Source organism: Anabrus simplex, chromosome 1 (assembly GCF_040414725.1).
Source record: "Anabrus simplex isolate iqAnaSimp1 chromosome 1, ASM4041472v1, whole genome shotgun sequence".
In the NCBI taxonomy this organism is placed as follows: Eukaryota; Metazoa; Arthropoda; class Insecta; order Orthoptera; family Tettigoniidae; genus Anabrus; species Anabrus simplex.
The window spans coordinates 402635269-402662118 of NC_090265.1; the positions used below are offsets into that span (position 1 = coordinate 402635269).

A 26850-nucleotide genomic window follows, 5' to 3' on the forward strand; every position below is an offset into this window, starting at 1 on the left:
AGTGGCCTAGTAAGTGGTCCTGAGAGTCGGGAATGTTACGGAATGGGAGTGGGCATCTCGGACATATTTTGAGTTATGGCCCTCCTTGTGCTCAGTTGGCAAGGACTATACAATCCAATGGTGGTCCATAACCCGTTAGAGGAGAGATCCTCACTTGGACTATGTGTAAGAAGGGTAGCATCCTGCTTCATGAATTTACCGAGCTCAGAACATTTTAAGCAAGCCTCTGACCTATGGGAGTAACTGAGTTCCACTCCCATTTGACAGGAGAGGCTCTCCTTGGAAACAATTTGACGAACGGAATGGATTTCGATGGGGCTTATGGCAGAAAGAACGTAGAACTGACTGAATCACCAAACAGAATTCATCTGAATGTGCTAGGAATAAATGGTATTCGGTAAGGGGAGATAATTAGGAAGAGATAGGAGATTATAAAGTGTACTCGACGGGTATTAAAAAGGGTAGGGCAGAGTCGGGGGTAGGGCTAATCATCAAGAGTACTATTGCACGCAACATAGTTTCTGTTAGGCTCGTAAAAGAGCGAATGATGTGGGTAGATTTGTCAGTTGGAGGAATTAGGATGAGAATTGTCTCAGTGTATTCACCATGTGAGAGTGCAGATGAGGATGAAGTTGACAACTTATATGAAGCATTGAATGACATCGTAGTCAGGGACAACAGCAAGGATAGGGCAGTGATAATGGGCGATTTCAATGCGAGAGTTGGAAATAGAACTGAAGGATACGAAAGGGTGATTGGTAAATGTGGGGAAGACATGGAAGCTAATAGGAATGGGAAGCGCTTGCTGAACTTCTGTTCTAGTGTGGGTTTAGCAGTCACGAATACATTCACCAAGGATAAGGCTATTCACCCCTACACAAGGGAGGGTAGGGACGTGGAAAGGATGGTAAATAAACTCCATTGTAATAGACTATATCTTAACAGACTTCGAATTCACGAAATCTGTTAGGAATGTACGGATTTACCGGGGATTTTTCGACGATACAGACCACTACCTGATCTGTAGTGAACTAAGTACCTATAGACCTAAAGTAGAGAAAGTGAAATCTGTCTGCAAACGAATAAGGGTAGAAAATCTCCAGGCGATGAAATTAGAAGTAATTGGATATGATTAGTGAGAAGTTTGGAACAGTAGACAGTAAGCAGGTTCAGGATATAGAAAGAGAATGGGTGGCATACAGGGATGCTGTAGTAAAAACAGCAAGGGAATGCCTAGGAACAACTGTGTGTAAAGATGGGAAAAGGCAAACATCTTGGTGGAATGATGAAGTGAGAGCAGCTTGTGAACGTAAAAGGAAAGCTTATCAGAAATGGCTCCAAACAACGGCTGATGTAGATAGGGAACTGTACGTAGATGAAAGAAACAGAACGAAACAAATAGTTGTTGAATCCAAAAAGAAGTCGTGGGAATATTTTAGTAATAACCTGGAAAGGCTAGGTCAAGCAGCAGAGAAACCTTTCTGGACAGCAATAAAGAATCATATGAAGGGAGGAGAAAAGGAAATGAGCAGTGTTTTGGGTAATTCAGGTGAACTCGTAACAGATCGAAAGAAATCACTGGACAGGTGGAGGGAATATTTTGAAAATATTCTCAACGTAAAAGGAGATCTTCCTGGTGACGTCGCGAACAACCGAGCTCATGGGGAGGAGCTAAATGATGTTGGTGAAATTACGTTTGAAGAGGTGGAAGGGATGGTAAATAAACTCCATTTTCATAAAGCAGCAGGAATAGAAGAAATCAGACTTGAAATGGTGAAGTATAGTGGGAAGGCAGGGATGAAATGGCTTCATAGAGTGGTAAAATTAGCATGGAGTGTTGGTAAGGTACCTTCAGATTGGACAAAAGCAGTAACTGCACCTATCTATAAGCAAGGGAACATGAAGGATTGCAACAACTATCGAGGTATCTCATTGATTAGTATACCAGGCAAAGTATTCACTGACATCTTGGAAGGGAGGGTGCGATCAGTGGTTGAGAGGAATTTGGATGAAAACCAGTGTGGTTTCAGACCACAGAGAGGCTGTCAGGATACGATTTTCAGTATGCGCCAGGTAACTCAAAAATGCTATGAGAGGAATATATAGTTATGTTTATGTTTCGTAGATCTAGAGAAAGAAACCGAGGGAAAAGATGTTTACCATACTGGGGGACTGTGGGATAAACGGTAGATTATTAAAATCAATCAAACGCATTTATGCTGACAATTGGGCTGCAGTGAGAATTGATAGCAGAATGAGTTCTTGGTTAAGGGTACTCACAGGAGTTAGACAAGTCTGTGATCTTTCACTTTTGTTGTTCATAGTTTACATGGATCATCTGCTGAAAGGTATAAAGTGGCAGGGAGGGATTCAGTTAGGTGGAAATGTAGTAAGCAGTTTGGCCTATGCTGACGACTTGGTCTTAATGGCATAACGAAAGTCTGCAGTCCAATTTCTTGGAACTTGAAAGTAGGTGCGATAAGTATTGTATGAAAATTAGCCTCTCGAAGACTAAATTGATGTCAGTAGGTAAGAAATCCAAGAGAAATGAATGTAAGATTGGAGATACAAAGCAGGAACAGGTAGATCATTTCAAGTACTTAGGATGCGTGTTCTCCCAGGATGGCAATATAGTAAGTGAGATTGAATCAAGGTGCAGTAAAGCTAATGCAGTGAACTCGCAGTTGTGATCAACAGTATTCTGTAAGAAGGAAGTCAGTTCCCGGACGAAACTATTTTTATACCGATCTGTTTTCAGACCAACTTTGCTTTAAGGGAGCGAAAGCTGGGTGGACACAGGATTTATTCATAAGTTAGAAGTAACAGACATGAAAGTAGCGAGAATGATTGCTGGTACAATCAGATGGGAACAATGACAGGAGGGTATTCGGAATGAAGAGATCAAGACTAAGTTAGGAATGAACTCGATGGATGAAGCTGTACGCATAAACCGGCTTGGATGATGGGATCATGTGAAGCGAATCGAGAAGGATAGGTTACCTAGAAGAATAATGGACTCTGTCATGAAGAGTAAGAGAAGTAGAGGGAAACCAAGACGTCCATGATTAGACTCAGTTTCTAACGATTTAAAGAGGTATAGAACTAAATGAGGCCACAGTAGTAGCTGCAAGTAGAGGATGGTAGCGACGTTCGGTAAAATCACCGATGCTGCAGACTAAACGCTAAAAGGCATAACACCGGGCGAGTTGGCCGTGCGTGTAGAGGCGCGCGGCTGTGAACTTGCATCCGGGAGATAGTAGGTTCGAATCCCACTATCGGCAGCCCTGAAAATGGTTTTCCGTGGTTTTCCATTTTCACACCAGGCAAATGCTGGGGCTGTACCTTAATTAAGGCCACGGTCGCTTCCTTCCAACTCCTAGGCCTTTCCTGTCCCATCGTCGCCATAAGACCTATCTGTGTCGGTGCGACGTAAAGCCCCTAGCAAAAAAAAAGGCATAACGGTCTGTAATGATGATTTATGTTATTATTATTATTATTATTATTATTATTATTATTATTATTATTATTTAATTGAAACTAAGATAAGGACAGCAGCAGTTGTGACCGGTACTGTCTTGACAACAGCCTGCATTTTAGATACGAATTCTTCACAAACTACTTCTATATACTGGGTGGTCGGAAACAATATGAACAGGGTATATGAGTGTTAGAGGGTTGGTCACACTGATAAATAATTTGAAAGAAATAATCCGATGTCTCGTGCCGCTGTTAATTTATTAGCTTCTGAAGTTAGCCAATCAGATCGCTTCGCGGGCGAATTCAAATGAGCTTTACGAGGCGGCGTTGGTAAATCTGAACTCGGCTTAATACGAGCCATGCCGAGAAATCAGCATCAAGCACAAACACACCGTTAGTTTCAGCCAGTGTCACCATAGCGCACTTGCTATGGCGCGATCCTTTCAGCTCGGGGGTCCGTGCTTCAACCCCTCCCCAGGCGAAGTTTTTTCTTCGATTGGTGCTCTCAAGCCGGTCATAAGATACGTACAGATTTAGCAACACCGCCTCACAAAGCCCATTTGAATTCGCCCGCGAAGAGACCTGACAGGCTAAGATCAGCAGCTAATAAAATGTCAACGTGTCGAGATATCGAATTATTTGTTTCAAATTATTTATCAGCATGATCAACTCCCTAATACTCACATAGCCGATTCACGTTGTTTCCGACTAGCCTATATAATTGCTGGGAACGTCTGTCTCCACAGCGTAATGGTTAGCACTAGAGTTTTAGCTGCCATCCTCAAAGGTTCGGGTTCGATTCCAGGTACTGCCAGAGATTTAAAAATGCAGGGAGCTGGAATGGTGTGTGTACATATAGGTACATGTAGCTCATCTTCATAGGAGGTGTGCCTGAAAGGAACTGCACAGCCTCGCGACGAGGACATGAATTTACTACATTCCGTAGGGCGTCAACTCGAAAGACTTACCTGGCCTCTCCAGGTGTCAAATGCCATTCAAAAATGGCTCAGAATGCTCAGTTCTCTTCTATCTTAATCTGTTTACCCTCCAGGGTCGGTTTTTCCCTCGGACTCAGCGAGGGATCCCACCTCTACCGCCTCAAGGGCAGTGTCCTGGAGCGTCAGACATTGGGTCGGGGGATACAACTGGGAGGATGACCAGTACCTCACCCAGGCGGCCTCACCTGCTATGCTGAACAGACGCCTTGTGTGGGGATGGGAAAATTGGAAGGGATAGACAAGGAAGAGGAAAGGAAGTGGCCGTGGCCGTGGCCTTCAGTTAGGTACCATCCCGGCATTTGTCTGGAGGAGAAGTGGGAAACCACGGAAAACCACTTCGAGAATGGCTGAGGTGGGAATCGAACCAACCTCTATTCAGTTGACCTCCCGAGGCTGAGTGGACCCCGTTCCAGCCCTCGTACCACTTTTGAAATTTCGTGGCAGAGCCGGGAATCGAACCCGGGCCTCCGGGGGTGGCAGCTAATCACACTAACCACTACACCACAGAGGCGAACCTTCAGTTCTTTCATAAGTGAAATCCCTCATTTCGGCGTTATTATTATGATTATTATTGTTATTATTATTATTATTATTGCCGGCATTGTGGTGTAGGCGTAGCGTGCCTGCCTCTTACCCGGAGGCGCCGGGTTCGATTTCCGGCCAGGTCAGGGATTTTTACCTGGACCTGAGGGCTGGTTCGAGGTCCACTCAGCCTACGTGATTAGAATTGAGGAGCTATCTGACGGTTAGATAGCGGCCCCGGTCTCGAAAACCAAGAATAACGGCCGAGAGGATTCGCCGTGCTGACCACACGACATCTCGTAATCTTCAGGCCTTCGGGCTGAGCAGCGGTCGCTTGGCAGGCGAAGGCCCTTCAAGGGCTGTAGTGCCATGGGATTTGGTTTGGTTTATTATTATTATTATTATTATTATTATTATTATTATTATTATTATTATTATTATTATTATTATTATTAAATCGTATGGCCTCGATGATGAAGTTTGTTGTTTAAAGGGGGATAGCAGCTAGGTCATCGGTCCCTAATGGTACAAGATGGAACGAAATGAATCTATAAATAAAAGTTCAGAATATATCCACTGACTAAAATGATGATGATAAGTGACCATGAATCCAAAACAGTCAGTGGATCCGATTCACGATGTCTTATTTGCTGGGATGATGCTTGTTGTCCAAAGGGGTCCAAAATCCAGGTCGCTGACCCCTCATTATTGTACAAATCACTGGTTAAGCAGAAACAGGATCTTCCTCCTATAGTGGTAGCAATCACAGGTAATGTAGACTCAGGGTGTTCCTCACAGGGCGGTACTAATCACATGTAATGTAGACCCATGATATGTCACACACAATGGCACTACTCACAAGCAACACAGATCCATGGTGCTCCTCACATAGTGAACACATGAGGAGCAACATGGCCTACTCATACGTATAACGCTGACCCGTTTTGAAAACGTAATTCAACGCGGCGCCCGGCAGCTCCTTCCACACGAACGCCAGTCCGTGACGCCACGCGCCCGCTCCCCCAACTCGGTGGAATGGACACGATGGTACTAATCACAGGCGACGCCCAGACCCATGGTGTTCCTCATATAATGGTGCTAATTGCATGTAATAGGGTCTGTCTGGCCGAAGCGGTAAAGGAGTGCTCGGTTCGCCCGGAAGGACGTAGGTTCTAATCCCCGTCAGGAAGTCGTAAAATTTAAGAAACGAGATTTCCACTTCCGAAGGTGCATATGACCCTGAGGTTCACTCAGCCTACACCAAAAATGAGTACCAGGTTAATTCATGGGGGCAAAGGCGGCCGGGCGTAGAGCTAACCACTCTACCCCATCACGTGCCGCGGTTAACAATGGTGAAAGCCTTTACCTTCCACTCCTCCAAGGGCCTTCGTGGCCTGTACGGAGGTATCTGTCTTTGTCTTTGTAATTGCAAGTAATATCGACCCATGGTGTTCCTAGCTTAATAGTACTAATCAGAAATAATCCCATGGTTCCAATTCCATCATCCCTTGGTCGCCCCTTTTAATCCCCTCTTACGATAGGCAGGATATACCCATCCACAGGGGTTCGTATGGCCTCAGCCACTGTGTCCAGGCATTTTGATTTGATGCATCTACACTGTCTGCGTGTCGATTTCGACGTTCTGTTTTACCGCACCAGATGGCAGAGAATTGGATTTCTATGACTTGAGTTTGAATTAATTTTGGTGGATAAACACAAAAGATGTGTCTTTCACCAGAGATCATTTACCGGGTGAGTTGGCCGTGTGGTTAGGACGCGCAGCTGTGAGTTTGCATCCGGTAGATAGTGGATTCGAACCCCACGGTCGACAGCCCTGAAGATGGATTCCCATGATTTCCTGTTTTCTCACCAGGCAAATGCTGGGACTGTACCTTAATTAAGGCCATGGCCACTTCCTTCCCTCTCGTAGCCCATTCCTGCCCCATCGTCGCTATAAGACCTATCTGTATCGGTGCGACGTAAAGCAACTAGCAAAAAAATCATTAACATGGCGACATCGAACGACATGGAGTGCCGATTGGACTTTCTTCCGCCCTCCAAAAAGCCGGCTATCTCTGCTGCGTTGGAACCTGCGATCTTGGATTTACGAAGGCGAACCACTACCACTGATCCACATAGTTCGTTCCTCATTTGAGAATTTAAATCGTGCGTGATAGGATCTGTTCCATACAGGTGGAATGCTTGTATGTTAATACTTAGACTGTACTAGAGACTATGAATTCAATAATTCAGTAATGAAGTATTGTGCAATACCTTTCAGGAAAGTGTGTTACATTCGTGTAGGAGTTATTCTAATGTTCTGTTGGATAAAGTAACGTATTAAAAATGAAAGAGCTGTCGTTTGGACAGTTTATTTTCACGACACTGCGGGCAAACATTGTTTCCTGTTTACAGCACATCATCCTTATCAGTTGTTATCTTACAGCGAAACGCTTACATTCTTATCTTTCTATGTAAAAACATGTTCCTTCCCTAGCAGCACTTTCGGCACAGTAAAGCAACACGATACGATGGAATTAAGTCGTGAACAAAAATAGGTCTATATATGTCAGTATAGACAGCAGCGACAGTCCAATAATAAGAACCCTCACAGCAGGGGGGCGTGTCATAGTAACAGTTCACTGGCTATTTGTACTCTGGAGTAAATACTGTAGTCATTTTGCGAGTACATATTTGTGATCACTTCCATTTTAGACTGTTATTACGACAACGTGCGAATGAATAAAAAATGCCAAACCGCACTCAATTCCAAACGAAAAGAAATAGAGAGTCCGAGGAAGAACCCAGTTACGATGTGTGGATATGGTTAGTCCAATAGCGCCCAAGATACTTTTTGTTTAGCAATTCGACCGTACTTAAAAATATTCTTCAGAAAATAAATTTTTACTCATTTTTCTCGGATTTAAGCAAAAGGTCTGTCAAATAAATGTCCAACTCGGTGGCTGAATAGTCAGCGTACTACCCTTCGGTTCACAGCGTCCCGGGTATGATTCTCGGCCGGGTCGGGGATTTCAATCGCTTCTGATAAATTCTTCTGGCTTGCGGACTGGGTGTTTGTTTATGTCCCAACACTCTCCTCTTCATATTCAGACAACACACCACACTACCAACCCTCACAGAAACACACAATAGTGATTACATCCCTCCATATAGGGTTAGCGCCAGGAAGAGCATCCAGCCGTAAAACAAGGCCATGTTCACATGTTCGACACAGTTCGCACCCGCGATGCCACAGGTGTAGGGGAAAGCGGTATAAAAGGAAGAAAAGAAGAGTATATCATACAAATGACCCATGATCATTTTAGTACATCTTTTGATTTTATTTAGTTGTTATTTTTATTATTATTAGTATTGAACCATACTGTTCATGGTCCAATAGAGGCAATATTTAATGTATCAGCAATGATTATACGAGACAATAGAACAAAGGCGCCAATTGTAGTCATAGCGCGCATGACAGAATCAGAGCGTCAGTTTTGGGCGTGGCGCTGTGTGTGAGGAGGACAGAGGGAGGTGAAGCTGCCCACATGATGTCTGGGTATTTACTTATGCCAATCCACTGGCAAGAAAAGTGGGAGAATTCAGGGTTGAGGAGACAAGAAACTTGAGATTTATCTTCGCCCGCAGACTGAATCTAGAGAATATAAAACGATGGAAAAATCAGGAATAATTTCTGAGTATTATCATATGCTCTGTTATGCTAATTAGCATCCCCTGTAATTATAGTGTGTTCGCGGTAAAGACTGTGAGAACCAAGCCTACTCTTCACAAGGGAGTCAAGTGGACTTCAGGTGTGTTTGCCGGGGAAGGACATGGCTTGGCGTGGCTTGTCGACCTAATAAATAATGAGCTATGAGAGCAGAGAGCCCATTCTATACTCAACCCTGATCTTGGAGGTGCGTAATGTGTGTCGGACGCCCTGAAGCTTAATTTGTGTAAGAAAGTGAAATTATTTGAACAGTGTTCGATAGTTTGAGAACTATTGTATTGTCTGGACGGTTAGAACACCGGTCAGCTACTTGAGGCTGAATTGTAAAGCGAACAGCAATCAGATAATCATGTTTCGTGATAAAGACATTCTCTGTCTAGCTAGAATCGCCCGCTGTGTAGGCTTAATTGCAGTGAAGGTAGATTGCTAACTTTGCTCTAAAGAACTGTGCTAACTCATACCAAAGCATAAAAGTTAGAGGTCTCATTAGGTGAGCTATTCATTGTGGACAGGAATAAACTGCTGATAGTTAGGGTGATAAACTAAATGAAGCTAGAACTGTGTTTATGAATAGCACCAGCATTGATAAGCATAGCTGTAGGAGGAACGAACTAGCATCAAACTTTGCTTTACAGCTTGCTATGATAAAGGTGCGTGTGCGGTTGAGCACGAGACTTTGCCAGAGAACTTTCCGTAAAGGAAACGATAGGATCAACAGTGCTATGCTACAGTAAGGGGAGATAAACATAGACGAATATGAACGTTAATTCTGTGTATCCTTACAGTTAATGTTAGCTCCGCTCAAGTGTAACTGTCCGAAAGCGCTGATATCCTACTGCGCATTCCAGTCGTACGAGAGGGCGTAAAGATATCAACATGTGCCGCCCGGAGAAGAAGATCGACGGATCAAGCAGAAGCCAGCAGCAGAGGATCAACACGGTCAAGCAGAAGCCAGCAGAAGAAGCAAGACCATGGCACTACCGCAGGCGCTGAACACAGGACTGTGGGCCTGTGACGACTCCAGTACCATGGAGGCCTAGGCGCCTAAGGTCCGAGATGGAAGATCGCTGAAAGTCATGTAACAGATAAGGTTGGGCAGTCTCTATTTTATTGCATGGGTTAGGGACAGGATAGCTTTGCATATGGTTGTAAATATTTAGTTTAAACCCTTCACGCAAATATGATTTACTTTTCCACACTCAGGACTTACATGCGTAGAAATGTAGTTTCATACCAGGGATTGTTAGTTTGTCTTAGGATAAGAGATTTAGGCTAGATGTAGTGTTGTTGTAAACAAATTTGTGAATTATCTTAGGTGTTATGTCTTGCAGTACAGGATCATTAAAAGGAAAGGGACTGGTAAGGTCCTGTAACATAGATAGACTTCGTGAATTAAGTGGGCTACTTAGATATAAATTTTGCATGGGCATGAATTTCATCTACGTTGTAGTCAGAAGGGTCATCACTATAGTTCCCTCGAGTTTCTCTTAACCTGAGCATGGCACGAACTGCGGACCACAGAGTTCAGAGATATGGTATAGAGACCAGATGTTGTGATATCGATTGGCTTGTAGATGGCTTGGCTGATAAGCCTATTGTTTGCGTGGGTACGCAAGAGATAATTGAGTAATGTATACGTTGCGATATTGATTGTCCTATAGATGGCTCGGCTAGATGAGCCCATTATTTGCGTAAGTACGCAAGAGATAAGAGGGGTAATGTATACTTCGTGATATAGATGGCCAGGCAGAGAAGCCTCATAGTTTGCGTGTGTACGCAATGTAAGAAAGGTATTACGATTTGTAACGGGCAAAGTAGAAACACGAGCTTGTGAAGGGTCTGTATTTTATGGCAGTCTGCTCAGCTGTTGTAATGGCTGCCGGGGTGACGTATGGCCTTGTGGAGGAACTCGAGTTGAATGGGGAGCTGTTGATGACGTGACGTTTGTTTTGGTTTGGCGACAGAGGGAGGTGAGCCTCTCATCCCACAACAAGGTTGGTCATTACCCCAAGCTAGGGGCTGGTCCAGATAAGACTGTCTCCGTTATTTCCTTATGCCGCAAGATCTCCACATTTTATTATTGTACATTTCTTACAGGTTTATGAAACTGTATTCATTTTGTGTGTGTTGTTATTGTATTGTTTCACTTTTCCTGAGTGGATGTTACGTGTAGAGGTGTCGCACGGATACGAGAAGGGGTCTCGTGTTCGTATCTCAGCTGTGTGTGTTGTAACGTCTGCGTGTGTAGTTTATAAGTCTTTTGGGGGAGTTGACAGTCCTGTGGTGCAGTGTAGTTATCTCCCAATATATGGGAATTGATAGTGTAAGTTATGGGAAGTAATTCCCTCCCTGATCTCATGTTTATTTCTGTTTAAGTGAATACCCGTAATGAATTAGATACGAGTCTATCCAAGCTTAAAACTATCCCCAGCAATAATGAAACTTCTTCGGCAGACGCAGATTTTTGCCACTTCATGGCTGTACAAATTGTATAAAGATTGTTTGTTCAGGGGTTTACTATTAACCCTTATGTTTGTAATAAATTGTTATTTTGATACTAGATCCTTCTTTAACTCACACGAGTGTAAGTAATATGCATAGCCCTAGGTTATACTCCTGTCCCTCTTAATTTCATTTTATAAGTCACGAGGATGTTTCCACGGATCGCTCCGACTGTGCAGCGCGGTGCAGAAGAGGACAGGAATTTATGGTAAGATATGTGTCACTATATTAGCGAACCAAAAAGGTAGGTATTTCTACGATACTGCAATACTTAAGACACGTTCTCAGCATTTGCTTGACTGTTATTGGAGTCTGTAGGGCACAGTATTAGTATCCGCTTCAGCTGAATGTTGAGCGACGTGGCCTTCAGCTCAAAGCGTTCCGGGTTCAATTTCCGGTCGGATCGGTGATTTTAGCTGCGTTTGGTTAATTCCTCTCTAAAATGATGCTCGACAGTTCACCCCTGCAATCCCATTAAGGTGTGTGAAAAACGGTGGAATTATTATTATTATTATTATTATTATTATTATTATTATTATTATTATTATTATTATTATTATTATTGCTGTCGTTTCGGACATCTACGGACTACGTTACTTCAGCTGCCTTTCCCTTGTTCTTGGGATTTAACTTTTGCTCAGTAGTAGTAGTAGTAGTAGTAGTAGTAGTAGTAGTAGTAGTAGAGGATAATTGTGTCGTATTTTCAAAAATCCCCACCATCATCATCATCATCATCATCATCAATGTCAATATCCAACTACTCGCTATAGCATACTAAACTAAGCCAAGCCAGAATTAACTAGTTTTGGGCATTTCATGCACTAACCATCAACTTCTCTGTATGAGATATAATCTAGGCCATGAATTTTTATTTGTTCAGACATCTTTCCAGTCAGCTGAATCTATAGGTGATCTCGGCGAATTGAACATACGACAGTGTTGTTACCTGCAGACTTACCCTGAAGGAAGAAGAGCGTTCAGTGGCTTCAGACATGGAGCTGTAGGTGGAGTCCCTGTGATCCATGCGACCCAGCAGGGAATTAGCCGACCCAACTGAAATGAAATAATTCATAGGTCAATACTCTTTGTACTGGTGTTTTAGGTACAATGCTAAATAAGCAATAAGGGTAGCTCCCACAGAATAAAACTAGTTTATATTCCATTTCTTTAGTCTCCGAAACATTCCTACTTAGTCTTTTTGTCGATCTGTGGAAATAAATAACATTCCTACACTTTGTACTAACCTATTCTCTGCAAGTGGAGTATCGTCACATTAATACACAAAATATTTTCAGCCGCAAGGATGGGAAAGGGCTAGGATTGGAAAGTTTGCGGGCGTGGTGGTGATTAAGGAACAATCCTAGCATTTCTTGGTGTGAAAATAGGGAAACCATGGAAAACCCTCTTCAGGGCTGCCGGCCGTAGGATTCCAACCCACAATTTCCCGAACACAAATGGTCAGTTACACGACCTGTACCCCGTAACCAACTCATTCTGTATTCCTTACTAACATTTATACAGTAGTAGTTCACATTATGAACCGACAGCCAACAAATAATTTGAGAATGCAAACCATCCTTTTGCTTTTGTAAAAGGATAATTTAATGAAAGAAAAAAGGGAGAGAGAGAGGGCGATAGATAATACGAACGCTTTTATAGATTCCCCTGCTTTAAGGGTAGCGTGCATGCCTTTCATCCAGAGGCCACGGACTCGATTCCTGGCCGTTCAGGAATTTTAATTCTGGACCGAAGGCTGGGACAGAGTTTGCTCGCCCTCGTGAGACCAACTGAGGAGCTGTATGATACGGTAGAGAATGGTCCAGAGAAAGAATGTGAAGCAATAGGCTGAGGGTGCTGCCACTCTGATCACGTGACAACCAAGTACCTTTCAGGCCACCTGGCTGGACAGCAGACATGTTGGTAGGCTAAGACCTTAATGGGTTGTTGCATCACGGGTTAGTTGGTTTGATTTGTTTGTTTGTTTGTTTGTTTGTTTTTTGTTTGTTTCTACAATACATCACGTGTTTACTGGCAAAACACTAAGTGGTGACCGACACTTTTGACTGACCAAACTTGCGATATTTCAATTTATTTTTTCATTTAAAACTGAACTTTGCTCTTTATAAGTGATTTTTTGTTAATATCTCGAATACTTCCGGAGTTAGAACCAAAAAAGTGAAGCCATGTCACCCAAGCAAGACCATTATCAATAAGTTTGTTCCTAGTTTCCCGTAAATTTGTTTTTCAGAATCGTTTCCCTGATAACTCTGTGAAAGTTTTTAAGATATTAAAATGAAATTTTTCCTGCATGTTTATTTCATAGGGAAGAAGCAGATATACTAGAATTATATATTTGGCCTCATTTGTGTTTAAATAATATTTTCAAATTAAAATTAATGAAAAATGTAATACTTGAAAATAACTTCACGAAAATATATTTATGCTTGAAGGACTTCACTGATTGTAGTATACGTTGTAGCTATAATAATTGTACCGGGCGGTACACCTCCACGCCGCTAGTTCAAATATTGTGCCAATCGAAACTCCTCTACAGGAGAAAGCCTGAACCTTGAAAAACTGTATTAACTCAACAGTTTCTCCGAAGATGGCTCTGTGTGAATTTGGATGTGTTTTTGTTTATCATTGATCAAGAAGTGTGGACATTCTCTAACAGATGTCTCTACCAAAAGACTATGGTAATACACTCTGGTGTAATGGAATGTACTCTCCTGAAGAAATTTTGTATTCCTGAGTTTGGTTTTTACTAAATTTTGTTCTGTGGTTTGAGGGTTGGCAACATTAATCCTTTCTTTCCCCTGTTTTGAATTTAACCAATCACTAATTTCTGTAATTAATTTTCCTCCAATCATTGCTTTCTTCTTCGAATTTCCATGTGTAATTATTTGTCTACCAATAAAATGGGGGGTGTGTCTACTCATTCCTGAAAGGTCTCGAATTTTCCACGAGAGTATAAAAACTGCTGATTTTCTTGTCTCGGTGCCACTAGTATAACATCTAACTCAGTGTGTGGATATGTAGCAGGGGGCGAGAAGCGCCTCTTTCTTCAAGCAGCAGTTCGTCTACAAGGTAATGGCCTTTTAACATCTTTATTTCTTGCTAGCTCAGCAGTTTAACACTCGGGGAAGGTTCGAAACCTTTAATATGTAACCTACAACTTTTAAAATGTAAATTCCTCTTCTGTCTATGTAAAAACTACAAATCTCTTTTACTGTAAAGCGGGGATAGAGAGTGCTTTACCCTCTCGAGTTCCCCTTCATTTTGAAATTGAGGTGACTACGTTTTCATAACCGTTTCTTCTCTTCCTTAATGTATTGAAGTTTTCTCATACGAGTCACCTCTCTAGCTTAAGATTAGCCCCTGTATTATCGGCCTAGCGCCACATAGGTTTAAAAAAACTTTAGTGTAGGAGTGCAAGTATTCGCCTCCATTCAGTTTTGTATTTTGGGCCATTTATTTAACTCGTTTTGTTTTCCTTCCTGAGAAGGCCCAGTAGATTGGGTACGAGGTACCCCTGTACCATTATATGTGTGCTTTGAGGGCAGTTAGTGTGAAGTCTGCTTATGGCCTCCTGATAGGCTTGAACTTTGAGAGCGGGTCTGCTCTTTCCTAAATTTGATCTATGTGTGCCTCTAGGAGGCTTAACATTGTAATTAGGAGCAAGTGCTCCTTGGCATGATGGGGTTTTCTGCCCCTTTGTTCAATTTTGTACCTTGCTAAAGTTGGGCTAATAGCTCAAGGATTGTGATTGCGGGGTTCGAAGCCCAGACCTTGTAATAATCCCCTAACACTTGTAATTTTTTGTATCTGATTTTGGCTTGTTGTTGACTTGTTAAGTTTTGAATTCTATGTCACCATTGTTAAGTTTTGAAAATATAACCTTTGTTGAAATTTTAATTCATCTTTCGAACTTGTAGTTAGACGCATTCCAGCCCGCACCTTCTTTCACCTCTGCTGTTCCACGGATAACTCCGTAACAATAATCATAATAAAACAGAATCATAAAAATATATTCATGTGTTTGGAAATTATAAGGGAAATTGCAAAAAAGAATGTGGCCCTGATACACTGCCATTTTCAACAATTATATATAATGGCAGAGGTTTATATGATTTTCAAATATGTAGGATTATTATTAAGAAATTAAGTACCGGGCGAGTTGGCCGGCGCGTACAGGCGCGCGGCTGTGAGCTTGCATCCGGTATATAGTAGGTTCGAATCCCACTATCGGCAGCCCTGAAAATGGTTTTCCGTGGTTTCCCATTTTCACACCAGGCAAATGCTGGGGCTGTACCTTAATTAAGGCCACGGCCGCTTCCTTCCAACTCCTAGGCCTTTCCCATCCCATCGTCGCCATAAGACCTATCTGTGTCGGTGCGACGTAAAGCCCCTAGCAAAAAAAAAAGAAATGGAGTAAGTCTATTTGTTATACTAAGATTCCTTTTAGTATTTATTTCCATTGCTGCGGGAGAAAATGTTTATGTTCAAGGGCATAACCCACCAAGTCAAAATCTTACATTTGAAAGTTTTCAGTCTTTCATTATCAATATTTGCTCTCAGAATAAGGCTATTTCTCCTTACAGTTTTGCTGTAGTAGGCATCTAGAATGACTCCAGGTGTCTGAAATTGTAATTTGTGTAGCTAACCAACTTTATATAATACAGTACTTTTATAGAAACATGTCACCGCTTTAGTGATGTAATGTGTTAACCTCTCTTAAGCACAATAGTTCAAGGAGAATGTCATAACTTTACTTAATGTGGACTAAGTGAATTTTACCTGTTCATTTTCACTGCACACAACACTTAGAGAATATAAGAGGATTTACATTTTTAATTTTAAAATTAAGTTTCCATTAATGAATGCGAATAATGACATGGAAAGGAACCAAAGGACAAGAACCACAATTACCAATAATGCTTAAACACGTTCGAATAATAAAACTTCTCACTGCACCGAGTCAACTCAGACCGCTGAAGCCCATAAGTAGTATAATTGGATGGTTCGGCGGCCACCACCAGCACCGGCTCCCAGAGGTCTCCTCCACCACCACCACAGCCAGAGGCCTCCCAGAGGCCTCCTCCACCACCCGCGGGAAATTTGAATTGGTAAACAAAGCCACGTGCTTTTTGACAGCCATCATCGACAACAACGCATCGCTAACCTCAGTACTGTCATCTTGACGGGCCTAAACCTCAGTGGTACCAACTTAACCTAACTAGCGCGAGATTTGAATCGGTAAACAAATCCACGTGTTTTTTGACAGCCACGTGCTTTTTGACCACTACCTGCTCGATCTGCATCCGATGGCTGCTTAAACTGCCTGCTCATTCCATACTCAAACGTGTAACACGCCTTACAAACAATCTGCCGCTAGATGGCAGCACCAAACGTAACCATTTACCGCGTGAATACAACTAGATAAGCATACCAGCAAAATTTAAAATCTGAAAGTAAGAGAAATATTAAAGAATTTTACGTATAAAGTGGTGCTCTAGAGAGTTATAGCTTCAGCACTTTTCGAGAAAGAGGTTACGACGAACAAGAAAACCTGGAAACTTTGTCTGTATGGTACTTCCCTACATTACTAAGTAGAGGTTTCACGACTTTGGCCAGCACAGTTTCTGACACAAGTTCCTGGTGCTTATTGTTACTCAAACACTTTAAAAAATTGCATTGGCACAAAGAAGGTAGAACATAGTTTTTTATAATCTGGAGCAGACTTGAAGATTTCTTGCAGTACGGTAGAGCCGTCTCAACAAATTTCTGAACCCTCATAATTAGGCCAATAAATCGTTGCTAGGGCTAGCGCAGCTATCAATGGGGATGAATTAAATGAGGTAGAAACATTATTCAAGCACGTGCTGCATTCTGTGTTTTCTTCGATTACACGCACTAAATAACCACACACTAATCCCTGGTAAGCAGTTTCCTAAGTGACACACACTGACTCAGGGGGCTCACGAAAATCTTCCAGTAAATCAAGTACATACTCAGGGAATAATAATAATAGACGGCCTATTAGGCGACTTGCATATCTGTGAAGATGAAAGCCCTACCTAGGATGATTTCTAATGCTGAAGATGCCATACATACCCCAGCCCCCGAACCACTGGAATTAACAAATTAACTAAATAGGCCCTACTTGCGTAAATAATAATAGTAATAAAAAGAGCAGTATATTGACACGATATTATACTGCTAGCAAAAGACTCGTAATGGAATCTTAATCTGCTTACCCTCCAGGGTTGGCTTTTCCCTCGGACTCAGCGAAGGATCCCACCTCTACCGGCTCAAGGGCAGTGTCCTGGAGCCTCAGACTCTGGGTCGGGCGGATGAAACTGGGGAGGATGACCAGTACCTCGCCCAGGCGGCCTCACCTGCTATGCTGAACAGGGGCCTTGGAAGGGATAGACAAGGAAGGGTGAAGGAAGCTCCCGGCATTTGCCTGGAGGAGAAACGGGAAACCACGGAAAACCACTTCCAGGATGGTTGAGGTGGGAATCGAACCCACCTCTACTGACCTCCCGAGGCTGAGTGGACCCCGTTCCAGCCCTCGTACCACTTTTCAAATTTCGTAGCAGAGTCGGGAATCGAACCCGGACCTCCGGCGTTAGCAGCTAATCACACTAACCACTACACCACAGAGGCGGACAATGGAATCTATGACAGCATATTATTCTGTTTTGTACCTTCACATTAACAGTACAGTGTCCCCAGATATTATATTACTTAGTATGTAATACTTCAAACCTTACGCTTACCATTTTCTGCAATGGTGTTTGAAGAGCTCTTGTTAGACGTCTCTGTGCTTGAATCCCTTCTCTTAATCATCTCTGAAATTAGCGGTTGTTTATAAGCTGGATAATCAGGGAAAGGGCTGGGTACAGATCCTGTTTTTAATTTTCGCGTTTTGCTGGTCACTTTGAAATCGTCATTTACAAAATGTAGACTGCAAACCACGGAATAATCAGGAATCCATTTACTTCCCTTGCTGTTTCCTTCCCTGGATATAATACTTAACCACTTTCGACGCAATTGTGTACTTGAAGGTATATCATGGAATGAAATATCACGGCATTCTGGTTTCCCATTCTTTGATTTGCAGAAAGGCACGCAGCAGTACACCATTTTCACTGAAAACAAGTACAGCCTATCCTATTTCCCGCTACTTCATTCCGACAGGTCTGGAGCCGGTTAGTGCTGCCACCTGCTGTGGGTATTTGTAAACGGAGTGTTTCATTTAGTGCCATGTTAAAATGTTGTAATGAGCAGGCAGTATAAGCAGCCATCGGATGCAGATCGAGCAGGCAGTGTTTTTGACAGACAACAACGTATCGCAAACCTCAGTACTGCCATCTTGACGGGCCTAAACCTTAGTGCTACCAACTTAACCTGACTAGCGCGAGATTTGAATCGGTAAACAAAGCCACGTGCAGCTGTCATCCGCCATCTTTAATCCAGAGAGCACCGTTCTGCTCTCTTTATCGTAGTAGATGCAAATTCGTCACCTGTCATCCACAGTGCTGCTATCTTAACGGGCCTAAACCTTAGTGCTACCAACTTAACCTCACTAGCGCGAGGTTTGAATCGGTAAACAAATCCACGTGCTTTTTTGACAGCTGTCATCCGCCATCTTTAATCTATAGAACACAGTGCTGCCCTCTTTAGCTACTTACCTTTGAAATGTGGTGGCGGATAATTTGAAAAATGCTTTTTGACAGCAGCCATCTTTAATCCAGAGAGCACCGTGCTGCCCTCTTCAGCTAGATACTTGTGGTGGCAGGCAATTCCACGTGACAGCAGCCATCTTTAATCAAGAGAGCACCGTGCTGCCCTCTTCGTGGCGGTGGCAAATTCCACGTGCCTTAGAAACTCTCGTGCTATTTTCTGACAGCTGTCATCCGCCATCTTGCATCACAAACCTCAGTGCTGCACTCTTTAGCTAGATACCTTTGAAATGTGGTGGTGGCAATTTGAAAAATTCTATGTGCTCTTGTTTGGAAACAAAGCCACGTGCTTTTTTGACAGCTGTCATCCGCCATTTTTAATCAATAGAGCACTGTGCTGCTATCATGCGGGCAATTTCGTCAGCTACCATCCGCCATCTTTAATCCACAGAGCACGGTGCTGCCCTCTTTATGACATGTAGTAGCGGGCAATTTGAAAAGTTCTGTTAGCTGTCATCCGCCATCTTTAATCAAGAGAGCACCGTGCTGCCATCTTTAGCAACAGCCATCTTGCGCAAGCACCCTTAAGGAATCTCATAAGGAGTCGTGTATAGCCGCCATCTTGCGTCCGCCATCTTGCGCAAGCATCCTTAGGGAATCTCTAGCCATCTTGTGCAAAGGACCCTTAAGCCGCCTCATAAGAGCAAGCGCCATCTTGCGCAAGCATCCCTAGGGAGTCTCATAAGGAGCCTTGTATAACCGTCATCTTGCGCAAGCATCCCAGGGGCGTCTCATAAGAACCTATGTATAGCGGCCATCTTGCATTAGCACCTTTAAGGAGTCATGTATAGCCACCATCTTGTGCAATTAGCGTCGAGAGATAGCTGATGTAGAATTTTTCTTTTTAAATTATCCGCCACCATATTTCAAAGGTATGTACCTAAAGAGTGTAGCACTAAGCTCTATAGATTAAAGATGGCGGATGACAGCTAACAGAACTTTTCAAATTGCCCGCTACTACATGTCATAAAGAGGGCAGCACCGTGCTCTGTGGATTAAAGATGGCGGATGATAGCTGACGAAATTGCCCGCATGATAGCAGCACAGTGCTCTATTGATTAAAAATGGCGGATGACAGCTGTCAAAAAAGCACGTGGCTTTGTTTCCAAACAAGAGCACATAGAATTTTTCAAATTGCCTCTACCACATTTCAAAGGTATCTAGCTAAAGAGTGCAGCACTGAGGTTTGTGATGCAAGATGGCGGATGACAGCTGTCAGAAAAAAGCACGAGAGTTTGTAAGGTACGTGGAATTTGCCACCGCCACGAAGAGGGCAGCACGGTGCTCTCTTGATTAAAGATGGCTGCTGTCACGTGGAATTGCCTGCCACAACAGGTATCTAGCTGAAGAGGGCAGCACGGTGCTCCCTGGATTAAAGATGGCTGCTGTCAAAAAGCAATTTTCAAATTATCCGCCACCACATTTCAAAGGTAAGTAGCTAAAGAGGGCAGCACTGTGTTCTATAGATTAAAGATGGCGGATGACAGCTGTCAAAAAAGCACGTGGATTTGTTTACCGATTCAAACCTCGCGCTAGTGAGGTTATGTTGGTAGCACTAAGGTTTAGGCCCGTTAAGATAGCAGCACTGTGGATGACAGGTGACGAATTTGCATCTACTGCGATAAAGACAGCAGCACGGTGCTCTCTGGATTAAAGATGGCGGATGACAGCTTCACGTGGCTTTGTTTACCGATTCAAATCTCGCGCTAGTCAGGTTAAGTTGGTAGCACTAAGGTTTAGGCCCGTCAAGATGGCAGTACTGAGGTTTGCGATACGTTGTCGTCTGTCAAAAAACACGTGGCTGTCAAAAAACACGTGGATTTGTTTACCGATTCAAATCTCGCGCTAGTTAGGTTAAGTTGGTACCACTGAGGTTTAGGCCCGTCAAGATGGCAGTACTGAGGTTAGCGATGCGTTGTTGTCGATGATAGGTGTCAAAAAGCACGTGGCTTTGTTTACCAATGCAAATTTCCCGCGGATGGTGGAGGAGGCCTCTGGGAGGCCTCTGGCTGTGGTGGTGGTGGAGGAGGCCATTGGGAGCCGGTGGTGGTGGAGGTGGCCGCCGAACCATCCAATTATACTACTCCCATAAATCAATCAATAATGCGTGTTTGTCACAAAGAACAATTAATATTAGCAGGAAATACTCTCTAAATCCAACAATATCACTGATCAGATGAAAATCAAATATTATTAAACACGCTGACAATGTATTTTACCTTCATGGAATTTATATCTTGAGACTTAGCAAGAAGACGGAAATTAGAAAATTCAGTGACCAAGGTACTGCGTACGACGTAATGAATATCACCAGTGAATGTAGTGAAAATAAAGAATGATGGTCATGTTGGGGGCTTAGAAGACGAGAGAGCGAATACAGACTATTTGGTGGTTCCCTTCTTAGTAGCCTCTTACGACATGCAGGGGTTACAGATAATGAATGTTTTCTTTTACAAGTTGATTTACATCGCATCGACACAGATAGGTCTTACGGTGACGATGGGTTAGGAAAGGGCTGGGAGTGGGAAGGAAGCGGCCGTTGCCTTAATTAAGGTACAGCCCCAGTCTGGTGTGAAAATGGGAAACGACGGAAAGCCATCTTCAAGGCTGCCAACAAAGGGGTTCGAACCCACTATCTCCCGAATGCCTGCTGATAGCTACGTGACCCAAACCGCACAGCCATTTGGTCGGTATGCATGCTTTCGACCTACAAGGGAGATAGAGTTCCGATAAATCGAAAGAGAGAATTTTCTTTTCAGCAGTGTTCAGAATTTTAATTAATTCCGGTTAAAATTATTCACCATTGCTTTGTTTACAGCCTCTCCGTATGGGTCTAATGTGTTCAATATCAACATCTTTCAAAACATGCCTTTCTGTCCACCAAAATAGCGTCGTTCTTCCTTCCATATGGCGTACGCTAGTTGTTTTTTACGATGTCGTTTTTTTGTTGACGCAGAACTGTCGACTCTAAATTGCTTACTATTATTCCAGAGAGACCGCCAGCTCAAAAATATGCCCATATTACAATAAATCACATAGGTAATAATAATAATAATAAGAAGAAGAAGAAGAAGAAGAAGAAGAAGAAGAATGGTATGGCCTCAGCTACCGTTCGCAGACATTTCGATTTGACGCCATCTGGCTGTCTGCTCGTCAATTTCGTCGTTCCGTTTTTACTCTAGGTCCGCTAGATGGCAAACAGAGTAAACCGGATCTCTCTTGGGCATCTATGGCTGAGATTTAATTAATTTTGTCCTGTAAATACCAAATGTATCACCAGAGATCTTTTACATGCCGACATCGTACGACATGGAGTGTCGAATGGACCTTTTTCCGCCCTTCAAAAATCCGACTACCTCTGCCGGGTTTGAAGCCGCTATCTTGGGATCCTGAGGCCTACACTCTACCACGGATCCACAGAGGCAGCTAATCACATAGGTGAAAATTTCAAACACTCAAATGAATGAATTAATGTGTTTTTCTGAGTGGGTGAGGCGGTAGAGTGCTGGCTTTCTGAACCCAAGTGACAGGTTCGATCCCAGCTCAGTACGGTGGTATTTGAAGGTGTTCGAATTTGTCACCTTCGTGCCAGCAGATTTAAGGGCACTTAAAAGGACTCATACGGGACAACATTTTCGGCATCTTGACGTTTCCAACACCGTATAATTAGTCAGTGTAACGTAAAATCCATAATTATATTACCATTATGTATATGTCGATTTTCGAACATGAAAATAATAATTAACCTTAAATTAATTGCACACAAGTGCCAATTTGGAAGACTGCAACCTGCCACTCAGTTAAGGCAGACAGTCTACCTAATGTCTTATCAGCAGGCGTTTGCTCATTTAAGCTGAAGTGAGTGAATCCAGCCAGCCAACAGTCAGCCCGAGCTGTTACGGCAACTTTATTGACTTTACAGTATTGCGGGTTGCGAACGAGAATCCTGGAACAGAGCTACTGTAATTCGTACACGAACAGCAATGATAAACATGCAATATGAGATAGGAAACTGAAGTCTGGTGAAAGTAAAATCATGACTAAGCTCATAATTTTCTGACTCTAAAAAGATTCTGTTGCTACTGTTATTAACAACAGATTCTTTCGTTAGCTTGTTGTTGAACGATGGTACATGTATTGTCTAACGACTCGCGGAAATATCAGCCGCTCTATTAAGCCTTAGTAGCACCAGAAATTGAAGTAGGATAAGATTTCAGAATTTATCCAAAGTGAATATCGAATAAGTTTACGTCAAGGAGAGTGAACATCCTATAAACACAGCGCGATCGAAACCTCTTTCACGTCGAAGAAAGATCAAGATTTACAACACCATTTTGTACTGCGTGCATCCCAAACATCAACAGCTAGAAAGACCGACCGAGAATGGCGCGATATCCTCGATAGGGAAGTGATGCGATTAATCCTCGGGCTTATCAAAAACTGGAGGACAGTCAGAGGACAAACAAAGGTATTTAGTGTGATGGGTGGATTTCAGAAGCAAGCGAATCCTGTGGGCTGGTCATGCAGCGAGAACGACGGACAACGCAATATCCACAGCCTTGGTGGAAGGAATATCATTAAAAATCAATTGGGCATTATCGGAGACTGGAAGAAAGATTCACTAGATCGGCATAGGCAGAGACAAATTTTCAAGGCAGCGTATCCTGTAAAATGAATTCGTGAGCTCAGAAACGATGAAAGAGTGATTGTTTCAACATGAAAGATATACTTTTTAATGCTGAGAAATAGCGGCACACATCGCTATGTCAACTCCTGTGGGGTTCAATGACAATTGCGTTTCCAAGAACATAGCTTGATATGATACTAGTAACATAGTACTGTATATTATATTGTTTAGAATTAAAGAATTTATCATCAATTTTAGGTTTGACTAGCAAATGTACCCGTGCTTGGCTACGGTATTCTACACTGTATACTGAAGAAAACCTACAACCTGTTTTCCAGTCATTGACCGTGTCAGGGATGTAATGAATGAAACATATATAGGCTGTTATTACAATGGGGTCGCCACTCCCAAGGTGATTTATTAATGAGTGATAAATGCTATGAAATGATAAGGGAGAGTGTTGCTGGAATGAAAGATGACAGGGAAAACCGGAGTACCCGGAAAAAATCCTGTCCCGCCTCCGCTTTGTCCAGCACAAATCTCACATGCAGTCACCGGGATTTGAACCACGGTATCCAGCGGTGAGAGGCCGACGCGCTGCCGTCTGAGCCACGGAGGTTCTACTGTATACTGATATCGAAGAAAATTACTGTACATGCACTGAATATGAAATTTTCAAATTGTATGTCTTTTAGCGTTATCAGAGAAACAGCATGGGGAGGTCCCCATACATTGTTTTCAAGTGTAAAGTATGAGTTGCAGAGGTGTGATGATAAAGGCAGGATCACTTGCCTACTGCGCAGTCACAATCGATCTGGGGAGTTTTCATTACAATGGCAGGCCTCCTTTCCTAATTCTGCACAGATTACAGTTGTGTAGTTTTTATTATAATGGCAGGCAACTTCACTAGTGCCAGTCAAAATTCAGTTGTGCTGTTATCATTATAATTACAGGCCCCTTTTCTTACTGCCAGCCAGCTTACAGCCAGTCACACCGAGTTGGTGAGTTTCCATTAAAAGAGCAGGCTACTGTGCCTAATGCCAGTCATATTTAGATGAGTGCATTTGTTTATAATGGCGGGCACCCTTGCCAACAGCATAACACAATCGGGTAGGGGAGTTTCGGGAAGGGAATTATTCATTACAATGGTAGGCCCTCCTTACAAATGCCACTTACACAGGAGTTGGAAATGGACTACATGCCTACTGCCAGTCAAAGTCGATGTGGGGAGTACTGATTACAATAGCAGACACACCCTTTCTTGATCGCTACAAATCGATATCAATATAAATCGACATACAGAAGTATATGCATGTTTAAAATATTGCAGATCTTCATTTACAGATTAACTGCTGCTAAACGGTAAGTCATATCGACAAACGAATTGTACCATAAGACCATATTTAGTGGTCTAAATAGCTAGTCCTATGATATTTTCTCGTTTATCTTCTATTCATGGGTCAAATTGAGTAAGAAACGTTGAATAGGGTGAAATTTGGGTAAGACTGTCTCACAGTGGATTACTTTCGGATAATTATGTGATAGCTACGAACATACCATTTTGCTCACATATGGCTACTGGGTGAGCAAATATTCGTGTAGAATTTTACGATTCTATCTTTCCTATAAGTGATTCAAAGTATGAATTATGCGCGTAAAAATTGCCAAATTTACCTAAAATCAAGAAATAGAGACAAATCTACAGTAACATATAAGGGATAGAGACACTACAAAAAGTCATAGGAACAAAGTTGTATATCACTTCAAACTGAACAAGATTGTGCCATTCATTTTGCTATAAGACCTGCCATTTAGCCACGAAATACCTCGAAACTAAGATCTGAACCATCATTGATACTGCTTCCATATTTCGATGTTCTTCGGCGATAAAAAGTGAAAAATTTAAAGATCTTGGAAGTTATTCGTCGGTTACAGTCTAAAACGTATAATTTTTCCAATTTTTCAAATTTCTAGCTCGTCTGGCAGATTGGCCGCAATTTTTATTTTTGGGAAGGAGGTAAAATTTAGTACTTTCAGGAAACTAAACCTAGCAAATATGCAGACAGTCATTATTATCCCTTAAACGGATACCTGTATGAAAATTTCGCGATAATAGTCAATGTACGGACACACAGTCGTTCCGATTTTATTTATACAGATAATGAATCTGCTCCACGTACAACACCTTTTGGGCTATGTCCGCTAGACTTAGCCTGCAAAACCGGCCGTTCATGATATCTAATTAATCCTCCAATCGAGAAAATTTCAGAAATGGATTTCCAGCAAGTTTTGTCGATTTCCATTCAGGTTGGTCTTGTATATATCGTGGGAGAGTGAAATCACTGTTTCGGTTCCCTATAAACCCCCAGTCCATTCCGGGAATTTGACATGGTATTTAACTGAAAACCTACTTTTGGACAGGTGGTGGCTGAATATGAAGTTTGATTGAAATATCTCCAGGAGTTTTCAAATTATAAGAAATACACTTTACACGCACCCGCTCTTGAGTTAAATCCGGTGGGACTAGTACCAAAAAACGGTCCATTAATTATATCTCCTTTATTAATTCTCGTATCAAAATTTTGCACATGAGAACAAAGGATTTAAAAATTGATTTCCATTAAGGCAGGTAGATTTCCGTTAAAGTTTGTTGGTGTATATTTTGTGGGAGTGCAAAATCACGGTTTCTCTTTCGTACAAACCCTCAGTCATTTAAGGGATTTAGAAACAATATTCGCCCTAAAACCTACCCAAGGATACGTGGGTTCAAAATATGAAGTTTGGTAGAAATAGGATATCCAGTACTTTTCAAGTTATATAAGAACTCAGACAAACAAACAAAAAGACAGACAGACAGACAGACAGACCGACAGACAGACAGACAGACAGACCGACAGACAGACAGACAGACAGACAGACAGACAGACAGACACCAAAGCTAAAAAATATGCAGATGGTCATTATTACATCTGAAACGGATAAATTAATGAAAATATCGCCGAAATAGTCAATGTACAGACACACGGTGGTTACCATTTTATTTATATAGATAAGGAATATGCTCCATGTTCACCTTTTGGTGTATGTCCGCTGGACTTAGCCTGCAAAACCGACCGTTCATGATATCTTCCTTATTAACCCCCTATCGAAAAAATGCACACGAGAAGAAAGGTTTTTAAAATTGATTTCCATCAAGGCTGGTCGATTTTCAGTCAGGTTGGTCTTGTATATATTGTGGGATAGTAA

The 26850-nt window shown here is 42.4% G+C and overlaps 1 protein-coding gene across 2 annotated transcripts in view; it reads right to left on the reverse strand.

Annotated features, from left to right (window-relative positions):
* LOC136866603 (synaptotagmin-5) overlaps positions 1-26850 on the reverse strand; it is a 147959-nt gene that overhangs the window by 16410 nt on the left and 104699 nt on the right. For both annotated transcript variants that reach the window (XM_067143729.2, XM_067143721.2), the window contains exon 5: positions 12188-12282. In XM_067143729.2, the coding sequence (XP_066999830.2) occupies positions 12188-12282 (95 nt within the window). The remainder of the gene's footprint in view (positions 1-12187; positions 12283-26850) is intronic.